The sequence below is a fragment of the Salvelinus sp. IW2-2015 genome, unplaced genomic scaffold, assembly GCF_002910315.2.
Source record: "Salvelinus sp. IW2-2015 unplaced genomic scaffold, ASM291031v2 Un_scaffold451, whole genome shotgun sequence".
NCBI classification, from domain to species: Eukaryota; Metazoa; Chordata; class Actinopteri; order Salmoniformes; family Salmonidae; genus Salvelinus; species Salvelinus sp. IW2-2015.
In genome coordinates this window covers 539,427-552,300 of record NW_019942555.1, presented here as the reverse complement: position 1 = coordinate 552,300, position 12,874 = coordinate 539,427, and the positions used below count along the sequence as shown (strand labels likewise).

The window sequence follows — 12,874 nt, the reverse complement described above, 5'->3', positions numbered from 1 at the left end:
TGCTGCTACTCGCTGTTTATTATCTTTGCATAGTCACTTTACCCCTACCTAAATGACTTTGACTAACCTGTACCGCCGCACATTGACTCGGTACCGGTACCTCCTGTATATAGCCTCGTTATTGTTATTTTATTGTTCATTTTTATTTAAAAAAATAAAAAAAATGTAAATATATTCTTAACTCTATTTCTTGAACTGCATTGTTGGTTAAAGACTTGTAAGTAAGCATGTCACGGTAAGGTCTACACCTTTTGTATTCTGCGCATGTGACAAATAAAATGTGATTTGACTTTAAACAACCCACTAGGCACAAACTGGTTGAATCAATGTTGTTTTGACGTAATTTGTCAACGTATTGTGAGGTGGAATCTACGTGGAAAATACATTAGATTTGAAAAAAGTCGTCAACATTGTTTTGAGGGTGAAAGTTCAACCACAGGATTATGTCATCATGGTAACCACATTTCAACATAGATAAACCTTTCTAAAATATGTTGAATTTGTACTTTTAAAACAATGTCAGGGCCTCCCGAGTGGCGCTGCGGTCTAAGGCACTGCAGTGCTTGAGGCGTCACTACAGATCCGGGTTCGATCCCGGGAGACCCATGAGGCGACGCACAATTGGCCCAGGTTAGGGGAGGGTTTGGCCGGCCGGGATGTTCTTGTCCCATCGCGCTCTAGCGACTCCTGTGGCAGGCCAGGCGCATGCACGCTGACACGGTCGCCAGTTCAGTGTTCCCTCCAACACATTGGTGCAGCTGGCTTCTTGGTTAACCGAACAGTGTGTCAAGAAGCAGTGCAGCTTGGCAGGGTCGTGTTTCGGAGGACGCATGGCTCTCGCCCTTGCCTCTCCCGAGTCCGTACTGCAGTTGCAGCGATTGGATATCATGAAATTGGGGAGAAAAAGGGGTAAAAAAATTGAAAAAAAACTAACTAGATCTTCAACATTATATCCACTATCAGAAGAAAGAAAATTGACTGGGCAGCACCTCCTACTGGAGAATTGATCTATCTACAGCTAACCTTTGGCCTCACATCCACGGTTTTAGCCAAGCCCTGCTTAGCTATGATATTTGTCACTGACTATTACCAATGTGCGATCGTGAGAATGATTGTTCACTGTATCTATCGAAATCATTCAAAAGGTTAGATTTAACAAAGCAAATAAAATTTGACCATACTTTATCACTGATACATCATCAAGGATGCAATTTAGACCTAAATAGTATTTGCAAAGTCATCAAAAGCTATTGTTTCAATTCAACACAGAATTTAAAAAAGACAATACAATAGGCCTAACGTTTCAAGCTCTGGTTAATTTCAAATGTAATTATATTTAAGTTTCAAGTTTTTGTCACATGCACAAGTACAGTGAAATGCCTTTCTTGCTTGCTCTTTCCCAACAATGCAGTAATCMATATCAGTAGTACTATAACAAATAAATAAAAAAGTAAAGTAGACCAAAAACATACAAGAAATAGAACACGAGAAAGTAAGTAAGCTATGTATAAAGTCAGTGCCAATACCATATTTACAATGTGCAGGGACACTGGAGTGGTAAGGTTAGATATGTATAGGGGTAATGTGACTAGGCATCAGGATATATGATAAACTGAGTAGCAGCAGCGTATATGATGATTGTATTTGAGTGTGTGTGCGTGTTATGTGTGTGGGTGAGCAAATTAAGTGCGTTTGTGTGTGTTGGAGTGTGTGTGGAGTTTGCGAGGTCTTAGCTAACAGTGCAAAAATCCAAAATCAAATAGAAGGGTCAATGCAGATTTCCATTTTGTTAGCTATTTATCAGTCTTATGGCTTGGGGATAGAAGCTGTTCAGAGGAGCCTGTTGGTGCCAGACTTGTTGCTCTGGTACCGCTTGCCGTGCGGAAGCAAAGTGAACAGTCTATGGCTTAGGTGGCTGGAGTCTTTAACAATTTTCCGGGCCTTCCTCTCACATCGCCTGATATAAAGGTCCTGGATGGCAGGGAGCTCAACCCCAGTGATGTACTGGGCTGCCCTTACCACCCTCTGTAGCGCCAATATGAGCGAGGGCTGTGCAGTTGCCATACCAAGCAGTGATGCAGCCAGTCAAGGGGCTCTCAATGGTGCAGCTGTACAAATTTTTGAGGATGTGAGGGCCCATGACAAATCTTTTCAACCTCCTGAGGGCACTGGACACCTAGGAACTTGAAGCTCTCGACCCGCTCCACTGCTGCCCCGTCGATGTGGATGGGGGCATGCTCGCCCCCCGTTTCCTGTTGTCCACAATCAGCTCCTTGGTCTTACTGGCGTTGAGGGAGAGATCAACCACACTGCCAGGCCAACAGGCCTACCACCGTTGTAGTCGTGCTTGGCCAAGCAGCCGTTGTTCGAACAGGGTGTACAGGAGGGGACTACGCACACACCCCTGTGTGGCATCTGGGTTGAGGGTCAGCGTGGCAGAAGTGATGTTGCCTACCCTCACCACCTGGAGTTGGCCCATCAGGAAGTCCAGGATCCAGTTGTGGAGGGAGGTGTTCGGTCCCAGGGTCCCAAGCTTTAGAGTTCTTGGGACAGGAATGATGGTGGTCAGCTTGAGATGTGGGGATTGCAGAGTGGCACAAGAAGAGGTTGAAAATGACTGTGAATATGCCTGCCAGCTGTTCTGCGCATGCTCTGAGAACGCGCCCTGGAATACTGTCCGGCACCATGGCCTTATGAGTGTTGACCTAATTAAAAACATTATCACCCAGTCAGTGGCAGTGATATTGAATTGTTTGCGTTGTCAACCACACACAATTCAATATTACTTTTGTAGTACAGTAAATAGCCTAAAGTTAAGGCTATCTTACAAACAAATGTAACATACAACCATAAATCCTTTTGTCAATAGGGGGAGCTGTTAGCACTATTTTTTTTTTTACATTTCCAAATTAAACTGCCTCGTACTCAATTCTTGCTCGTACAATATGCATATTATTATTACTATTGGATAGAAAACAATCTCTAGTTTCTAAAACCGTTTGAATTATGTCTGTGGGTGGAACAGAACTCATTCTACAGCACTTTTCCTGCCAGGGAGTGAGATTTCAGAAATCTTGGCCTCTGTTCCCAGGTCAGTTTATAAGTCCCTGTGAATGCTGTGGGGCTACAAACACTGCCTACGCCTTCCTCTAGATGTCAGTAAGTGGTGACAATTTGAATGGGGTCGATTGCGCAATCTGGGACTTTATATAAACCCAAATTGCGGAAGTACCTTTCTTTTCTGCCCTGCGCTTGACGCACGATGGACGTCGGACTGGCCTCCTTCCAAGCTTTGGTTTAGCAAGTTCTATATCCCCGGTCATGTTTTTATTCGTTATAGGTGTTAAAGACATCATAAGGTAGTTAATTTAAACCGACTTATAGCAGTTTATAGCAGTTTATTGCGATTTTCTGGCATTTCTTTGTGACGCACTTTCAAGAGTTGGACACTTTTCCGGTACATGCCGAACGTTAGTGGCCATTTCGACAGGACAAGAGGACATCTTTCGACCAAAAGACGATTAGACCGGAGAAAGGACACAAGATTCTGATGGAAGCTCAGCTAATAGTAAGAACTATTTATGCTGATAAATCATTGTTCTGTTGAAAAATGTTAAACGCATAAGCCGCCATTCTTTTTGGGGTAGCTTCGCTTTGGCGCACCCTGTATTGCGCAGTAAGGTTAATTTTAAAAATGTAATTCAGCGATTGCATTAAGAACTAATTTGTCTTTCAATTGCTGTCCACGCTGTATTTTTTAGTCAAGTTTATGATTATTTATTGATTAGACTAAGTCACTCTCCAAGATGGCGCCCAACATTTTCTGGCCAGTTTGGCTACTTTTSTCATTGTATAACCACGRTTTTTGTGGCTAAATATGCACATTTTCGAACAAACTCTATATGTATGTTGTAATATGATGTTACAGGAGTGTCATCTGAAGAATTCTGAGAAGGTTAGTGAAAAAATTAATATATTTTGGTGGTGATAGCGTTATCGCTCTTTTTGCCTTGAATCAATGCTGCGGTAATATTTGCACATGTGGTATGCTAATATAACGATATATTGTGTTTTCGCTGTAAAACACTTCGAAAATTTGAAATATTGTCTGGATTCACAAGATCTGTGTCTTTCAATTGCTGTACGCTGTGTATTTTTAAGAAATGTTTTATGATGAGTAATTAGGTAATACACGTTGCTCTCTGTAGTTATTCTAGTCGAGTTGTGATGGTGGCTGCAATGGTAAACTATTATTTATACCTGAAATATGCACATTTTTCTAACAAAACATATGCTATACAATAAATATGTTATCAGACTGTCATCTGATGAAATTTTTCTTGGTTAGTGGCTATTTATTTCTTTATTTGGTCGAATTGGTGATAGCTACTGATGGAGTGAAAAAATGGTGGAGTAAGAAAAATTGTGTCTTTTGCGAACGTGGTTAGCTAATAGATTTACATATTGTGTCTTCCCTGTAAAACATTTTAAAAATCAGAAATGGTGGCTAGATTCACAAGAAGTGTATCTTTCATCTGGTGTCTTGGACTTGTGATTTAATGATATTTAGATGCTAGTATTTACTTGTGACGCTATGCTAGGCTATGCTAGTCAGCTTTTTTACTGGTGGGGGGTGCTCCCGGATCCGGGTTTGGGAGGAACTAGAAGTTAAAATTAGTAACGGATCCATGGCCACATTTTGTGGTTACTGTAACTTTACATTTCTCCTTATGAAATCATATAAAGTGTGAATTTTCACGATAGCATGCATAGGTCGTTGCAGGTCTGTGGACATATTCACAATTGCTGTAATAATCTGTGCAGAATCTCGAACGGCATTGATCACTTGAGCCATGTACTTTCAATGTAATCTCAACTGCAATCCAGGTCACTTGGTTCTGCTATTAGATTAAGCACAGTGATAACGTGAATCTGTTGTATAAAATAGATAAACAAAATATCTGACATTGTATTCCCATTTGAACTTTGCTATGATTTAAAATGGTTGAAAGCGCAGTGATAGACGTTTGGGTGACAACTAAACCAATAATCAGACATGGTTTTTCCATTGGAATTTGGTTGTGCTTTTCGATGGTTGAAAGCCTAGTGGTAACAGATTGGAAAGTCAACTAACTATTGGCTGTCTTTTTGAGAGGGAGAATATAGATTTGTAACCTCATTGATTATCAAATATTACCCAATTATCGAACGTTGAAATGACAAGTTGTGTTCAGTGGGAAATTATTCACAAATATATTCTCTGCGTAAAGGCTCTCCAAACCAGTTTTTTATGAAGTAGGTAATCTACCAATTGGTGCTGAAAAATATACAATATGCATATATTTGTATGGCTTTCTGTCATTGATCCCTAATATTCTGAACCCCTTCTCTCAATATATTATGAGTCTGTCGAGAAAATTCTAATTCAAGGTACACTGTATTTAAAGGGATGGCATTCATTGAATTGGAATTTCACTTTACTTACTGAATTGTCTGACCTCAATTCAAATTAACCCCAAACTTGGTGTTGTCGCCCAGGTGAGAGAGGAGCTTCGGGGATGATGGGGGTCCCAGGACACTCCGGTTCCACAGGAACATGTGGGCCCACAGGACCCAAAGGAACCAAGGGACTGCAAGGAGTTGCAGGTCAGCTCCTCATGAAAGTGACCATCACCAGCATAATTAACATTAAACATGAGTGATACAGATTGATGCAGAATGAACATTTTTATAAAGCAGTAGATCCAGCATCAGTAGGGACAATGTCATTGAAACAGCCATATAAATAGAATTACTAGTACGGACATTGCTATTGCCTTGATCTGGGAAGCTTTCTCCCTTCTAGTAATTGTATTTCTATTGACACAGCAGCTTAACCCACATACCCTCCTCTCTTTGTCTCTCTGGACATTTGTTCTTTCATCCACAGGTCCAAAAGGAGAAAATGGGAATGTGATCACTCCATTGATGATCCCACCTCCTCCCGGACCCGTAGGCGCACCCGGTCAACCAGGCCTTCCTGGCTTCACTGGCGGCCCGGGATCCAACGGTTTTGAGGGACAGAAAGGTAGGGACTGATGTGGGTCAACGGAAGCCCCTGAAATCTGGGCCCTGTAACTTCCGGCGCCGACCAAGATGGCCGCCTCGCTTCGCGTTCCTTGGAAAATATGCAGTATTTTGTTTTTTTATGTGTTATTTCTTACATTGGTACCCCAGGTAATCTTAGGTTTCATTACATACAGTCGGGAGGAACTACTGAATATACGATTAACGTCAACTCACCATCGTTCCTACCAGGAATATGACTTTCCYGAAACGGATCCAGTGTTTTGCCTTCCACCCAATACAATGGATCTGATCCCAGCCGGCGACCCTATGCGACGCCGTAAAAGGGGCAAACGTAGCGGTCTCCTGGTCAGGCTTCGGAGACGGGCACATCGCGCTCCACTCCCTAGCATACTACTCGCCAATGTCCAGTCTCTTGACAATAAGGTTGATGAAATCCGAGCACGGGTAACATTCCAGAGAGACATCAGGGATTGCAACGTTCTCTGCTTCACGGAAACATGGCTAACTAAAGAGACGCTAACGGAGTCGGTGCAGCCAGCTGGTTTCTTCACGCATCGCGCCGACAGAAACATACATCTTTCTGGTAAGAAGAGGGGCGGGGGKGTATGCCTTATGATTAACGAGACGTGGTGTGATCATAACAACATACAGGAACTCAAGTCATTCTGTTCACCTGATCTAGAACTCCTCACAATCAAATGTCGACCGCATTATCTACCAAGGGAATTCTCTTCGATTATAATCACAGCCATTCATCGTAGCTGGGGATTTTAACAAGGCTAATCTAAAAACAAAACTCCCTAAATTCTATCAGCATATCGATTGTGCTACCAGGGCTGGTAAAACCCTGGATCATTGTTATACTAACTTCCGCGACGCATATAAGGCCCTCCCCCGCCCTCCTTTCGGAAAAGCTGACCACGACTCCATTTTGTTGATTCCAGCCTACAAACAGAAACTAAAACAACAAGCTCCCGCGCTCAGGTCTGTTCAACGCTGGTCCGACCAATCTGATTCCACGCTTCAAGACTGCTTCGATCACGCGGATTGGAATATGTTCCGCATTGCAAACAGTGTAGCTATTCTCTCCGCAAAGCAATCAAACAGGCTAAGTCCCAGTACAGAGACAAAATAGAGTCGCAATTCAACAGCTCAGACACAAGAGGTAGGTGGCAGGGTCTACAGTCAATCACGGATTACAAAAAGAAAACCAGCCCAGTCGCGGACCAGGATGTCTTGCTCCCAGACAGGCTAAATAACTTTTTGCTGGCTTTGAGGACAATACAGTGCCACTGACACGGCCCGCTACCAAAATCTGCGGGCTCTCCTTCACTGCAGCCGAGGTGAGTAAAACATTTAAACGTGTTAACCCTCGCAAGGCTGCAGGCCCAGACGGCATTCCCAGCCGCGTCCTCAGAGCATGCGCAGACCAGCTGGCGTTGTGTTTACGGACATATTCAATCAATCCTTATCCCAGTCTGCTGTTCCCACATGCTTCAAGAGGCCACCCTTGTTCCTGTTCCCAAGAAAGCTAAGGTAACTGAGCTAAACGACTACCGCCCCGTAGCACTCACTTCCGTCATCATGAAGTGCTTTGAGAGACTAGTGAAGGACCATATCACACTCCACCCTACCGGACACCCTAAGCCCACTCCAATTGCTTACCGACCCAATAGTTCCACAGACGACGAATCGCAACCACACTGCACACTGCCCTAACCCATCTGGACAAGAGGAATACCTATGTGAGAATGCTGTTCATCGACTACAGCTCAGCATTAAACACCATAGTACCCTCCAAACTCGTCATCAAGCTCGAGACCCTGGGTCTCGACCCCGCCCTGTGCAACTGGGTCCTGGACTTCCTGACGGGCCGCCCCCAGGTGGTGAGGTAGGTAACAACATCTCCACCCCGCTGATCCTCAACACTGGGGCCCCACAAGGTCGTTCTGAGCCCTCTCCTGTACTCCCTGTTCACCCATGACTGCGTGGCCATGCACGCCTCCAACTCAATCATCAAGTTTGCGGATGACACTACAGTGGTAGGCTTGATTACCAACAACGACGAGACGCCTACAGGGAGGTGAGGGCCCTCGGAGTGTGGTGTCAGGAAAATAACCTCACACTCAACGTCAACAAAACAAAGGAGATGATTGTGGACTTCAGGAAACAGCAGAGGGAGCACCCCCCTATCCACATCGACGGGTCAGTAGTGGAAGAAGTGGAAAGATTTAAGTCCCTCGTGTACACATCACGGACAAACTGAATTGGTCCACCCACACAGACAGCGTTGTGGAAGAAGGCGCAGCAGCGGCTCTCTAACCTCAGGAGGCTGAAGAAATTCGGCTTGTCACCAAAAGCACTCCACAAACTTCTACAGATGCACAATCGAGAGCATCCTTCGGGCTGTATCACCGCCTGTACGGCAACTGCTCCGCCCACAACCGTAAGGCTCTCCAGAGGGTAGTGAGGTCTGCAGAACGCATCACCGGGGGCAAACTACCTGCCCTCCAGGACACCTACACCACCCGATGTCACAGGAGGCCATAAAGATCATCAAGGACAACAACCACCCAAGCCACTGCCTGTTCACCCCGCTATCATCCAGAAGGCGAGGTCAGTACAGGTGCATCAAAGCAGGGACCGAGAGACTGAAAAAACAGCTTCTATCTCAAGGCCATCAGACTGTTAAACAGCCACCACTAACATTTAGCGCCGCTGCCAACATACTGACTCAACTCCAGCCACTTTAAAAATGGGAATTGATGGAAATTATTGTAAAAATGTACCACTAGCCACTTTAACAATGCCACTTAATATAATGTTTACATACCTACATTACCCATCTCATATGTATATGTATATACTGTACTCTATATCATCTACTGCATCTTGCCATCTTTATGTAATATCAGTCACTAGCCACTTTAAACTATTCCACTTTAGTTTACATACCCTACAGTACTCATCTCATATGTAATACTGTACTCTATTCCATCTACTGCATCTTGCCTATGCCGTTCTGTACCATCACTCATTCATATATCTTTATGTACATATTCTTTATCCCTTTACACTTGTGTGTATAAGGTAGTAGTTGTGGAATTGTTAGGTTAGATTACTTGTTGGTTATTACTGCATTGTCGGAACTAGAAGCACAAGCATTTCGCTACACTCGCATTAACATCTGCTAACCATGTGTATGTGACAAATAAAATTTGATTTGATTTGAATCTCTTGATATCTTCCTGGGTAGAGTGCTCTGTCCTCTTAAAATAATAATGTTTGTCATTTTGTTTTCTCCCAAATTGCGTTTATAAATACAAGAAAACTATCATTCAGAGATGGTGGTTGTAGTTTCTCAGACAGACCTCTTGAGGTCTTTGTGAAAGTAGAATTTTCAATGAGAGGATTAGTTATTTGTCGACCCCTGAATGCTTATTGGCTGACAGCCGTGGTATATCAGACCGTATACCACAGGTATAACAAAACATGTATTTTTATTGGTCTAATTACGTTGGTAACCAGTTCATAATAGCAATAAGGCACCTCGGGGGGTTGTGGTATATGGCCAATATACCACGGCTAAGGGCTGTATCCAGGCACTCTGCGTTGGGTCGTGCATAAGAACAGCCTTTTGCCGTGGTATATTAGCCATATACCAGACCCCCTCGTGCCTTATTGCTTAAATATAGCATTCATACAGTGAATACAACTTAAAGATAAGATACTCTTTGATACTGTGTGTGTCTGCTGTTACAGGGAGAAGTGGCCAGTTGGGGTCACCAGGATTCCCGGGGCCCGATGGCCCCCCAGGAGTAGACGGAGCCCCAGGAGACAGCGGGGTACAGGGGGAGAGGGGGGCATTGGGACTACAGGGTGAGTCAAATGAACTATGGCGTGTGGATGGACACTTCACACACCCACACTGCTCATGAACCTGTGTCCAACTAAACATCAACCCTGCCCCTGTCCTAAATGACATAATATTCATGTCATTTTAGAGACAGTCCCTGTGTTGACCTTAAAGGGGCAATCTGCAATTGGTACATGAAAAAAAATATATATTGATCTATACTAGGTTTTGTGGTTGGAGTGAAAAGCTACCAGAATGGTAGGTATATATCAGGAGAGCCCTGATATATACCCAAATATAACTTATAAATAACTCATGAGCTTAGTTCAACTGTCGTACCCCATCAGAACCCAGTATTTGAACCCAGTATTCAATCAGATCTGCGTTTCCTTTTTTTTTTTAAAACCTTTATTTAACTAGGCAAGTCAGTTAAGAACAAATTCTTATTTACAATCACGGCCTACACTGGCCAAACCCGGACGAACGCCGCCCTACGGGACTCCCAATCACGGCCGGTTGTGATACAGCCTGGATTCTAACCAGGGTGTCTATAGTGACGCTTCAAGCACTGAGGTGCAGTGCCTTAGACCGCTGTACCACTCAGGTAACCCGTGTTAGCCGACATAGCTTTTCATTTAATTTTGTTTAGGCATTGTAACTGTGTTAGAGCTGTTAAATCGGTGAGCGGCTGCTCTTGTTGTCACGATCGTGTGGAGGAGAGACGGACCAAAACGCAGCATGAGGAAAATAAGCCATCTTCTTTTAATAAATGAACGAAGATGAACATGAAACGAAAACACTATACAAACAAACAAAAAACAACCGTGAAGCTAAATAACGCAAGTGCACAGACAAGCAACAAACGTTAAACAAGACAACTACCCACAAAAGCCTACTGCCTATGGCTACCTTAAATATGGCTCCCAATCAGAGACAAATGAATGACAGCTGTCTCTGATTGAGACCCAATCTAGGCAGCCATAGACATAACTAGACAACCTCACAATTATCTATCCCATACACAATACAACACCCATAGACTAAACAAAACACACACAACATACAATCCCCACCCCAACTCACGCCCTGACCAACTAAACATAATCAAAATAACATAAAAATAGGTCAGGAACGTGACACTTGTGGTCATTTTCACGAAACCACACCTGTGCTTAGGTCACACCTGTGTTAGGAGTTCAGAATGAGAAAGTGTAGACCATTTAGAAATAATGACACTCAAATTTTAAATCATTAAACAAAATATTAGGGAATTATATCAGCCTAATCGAGGTGTAGATTGCATTGGATTCTACTTATGCGACTGTGCATACAATGGCAATGCCTGTGATTTGACAGCAGTTATACCTCCGACACCGCCTAAACAAAAGCAAGGAAAAGCTATGCGTTTTTTTCAGCTACTTGGGTTGCCACTGATCTGATTGATTCAACTGTCAAATCCATAAGTGGCTCCCGGCGTTATACCTATCATGGTCATTGCCATTGGGTGCACCAAGTCGCATTAGTAGAAATCCCATTCGGCTGTGTTACAAGTTCGAACACTGGAATGTGTGATGTAATCTACACCTCGTTTACGCTGATATAAATCCTTATTATTTAGTTTGATTTTCAATTTGAGTGTAATTATTTGTATATAGCCTACACTTTCTCGTTCTGAACTTTTAATGCGGGTGGGATATATAGACTTGTGTCGTTTTGTGACCATGACCACAAGAGCTCTGCTCACCGATTTGACAGCAGTTACACCTCCGATACCACCTAAACAAAAGCAATGATAAACTATACGTTTGTCGGTTAACGTGGATTACGGCTGTTTTACTTCATTGTTTGTTAATTCATTTAATTGATCGATTTGAATCACATTTTTCTAAAAAAGTATTCACTATTATGCTCCCTTCAAGAGTTGCTAAATATATTGTTTCTCTTTGTCTCTGACTGTCTGTCATCGTAGGCGCCCCAGGTCCTTCGGGAGATGCCGGCAGCCCAGGCCCCACCACCACCTTTAACTCTGGCTTCCTGTTGGTGATGCACAGCCAATCAGACATGGTCCCTTCCTGTCCAGCAGACATGACACAACTGTGGATTGGCTACAGTCTGCTGTACCTGGAGGGCCAAGAGAAAGCCCACACACAGGACCTCGGTACGTTGGTCTACAATACTGTTTGTGTGTGTGCTCATCTGTACACCTGTGTGTGTGTGTGGTGTGTGTTTGAATGATTGTAACCAGTAACCTAGCACGTCTTTTCCTCCTAATAGGTCAGGCCGGGTCATGTATGCGTCTCTTCAGCACCATGCCTTTCTCCTATTGCAACATGGGCACATGTGACTACGCCAGCCGCAATGACAAGTCCTACTGGCTGTCCACCACAGCGGCAGTGCCCATGATGCCCGTGGCGGACCAGGACATCCAACAACACATCAGCCGCTGCGTGGTGTGTGAGGCCCCCTCCCCTGCTGTGGCAGTTCACAGCCAGGACAACGGCAATTCCTTCTGTCCCCCCAACTGGAGGAGTCTCTGGGTGGGATACTCCTTCCTCATGGTGAGTGATTTTATGTGTGTGCGTGTGTCTTTGCATGTCTGTGTGTACAGTACCAGTCAAAAGTTTGGACACACCTACTCATTCAAGGGTTTTTCTTTATTTTTACTATTTTCTACATTGTAGAATCATAGTGAAGACATCAAAACTATGAAATAACACTTATGGAATCATGTAGTAACCAAAAAAGTGTTAAACAAATCAAAATATATTTTAGATTCTTCAGAGTAGCCACCCTTTGCCTTGGTGACAGCTTTGGCATTCTCTCAACCAGATTCACCTGGAATGCTTTTCCAACAGTCTTGAAGGAGTTCCCACGTATGCTGAGCACTTGTTGGCTGCTTTTCCTTCACTGTGCGGTCTAACTCACCCATAACCATCTCAATTGGGTTGA

At 43.7% G+C, this 12,874-nt stretch overlaps 1 protein-coding gene across 1 annotated transcript in view; it reads left to right on the top strand.

Moving 5' to 3' along the window:
- Positions 1-12,874, top strand: part of LOC112068336 (collagen alpha-4(IV) chain-like) — a 72,512-nt gene that overhangs the window by 53,574 nt on the left and 6,064 nt on the right. The window contains exons 24-28 of the mRNA XM_070438110.1: positions 5,539-5,646; positions 5,930-6,067; positions 9,832-9,948; positions 11,895-12,083; positions 12,200-12,483. Of these exons, the coding sequence (XP_070294211.1) occupies positions 5,539-5,646; positions 5,930-6,067; positions 9,832-9,948; positions 11,895-12,083; positions 12,200-12,483 (836 nt within the window). The remainder of the gene's footprint in view (positions 1-5,538; positions 5,647-5,929; positions 6,068-9,831; positions 9,949-11,894; positions 12,084-12,199; positions 12,484-12,874) is intronic.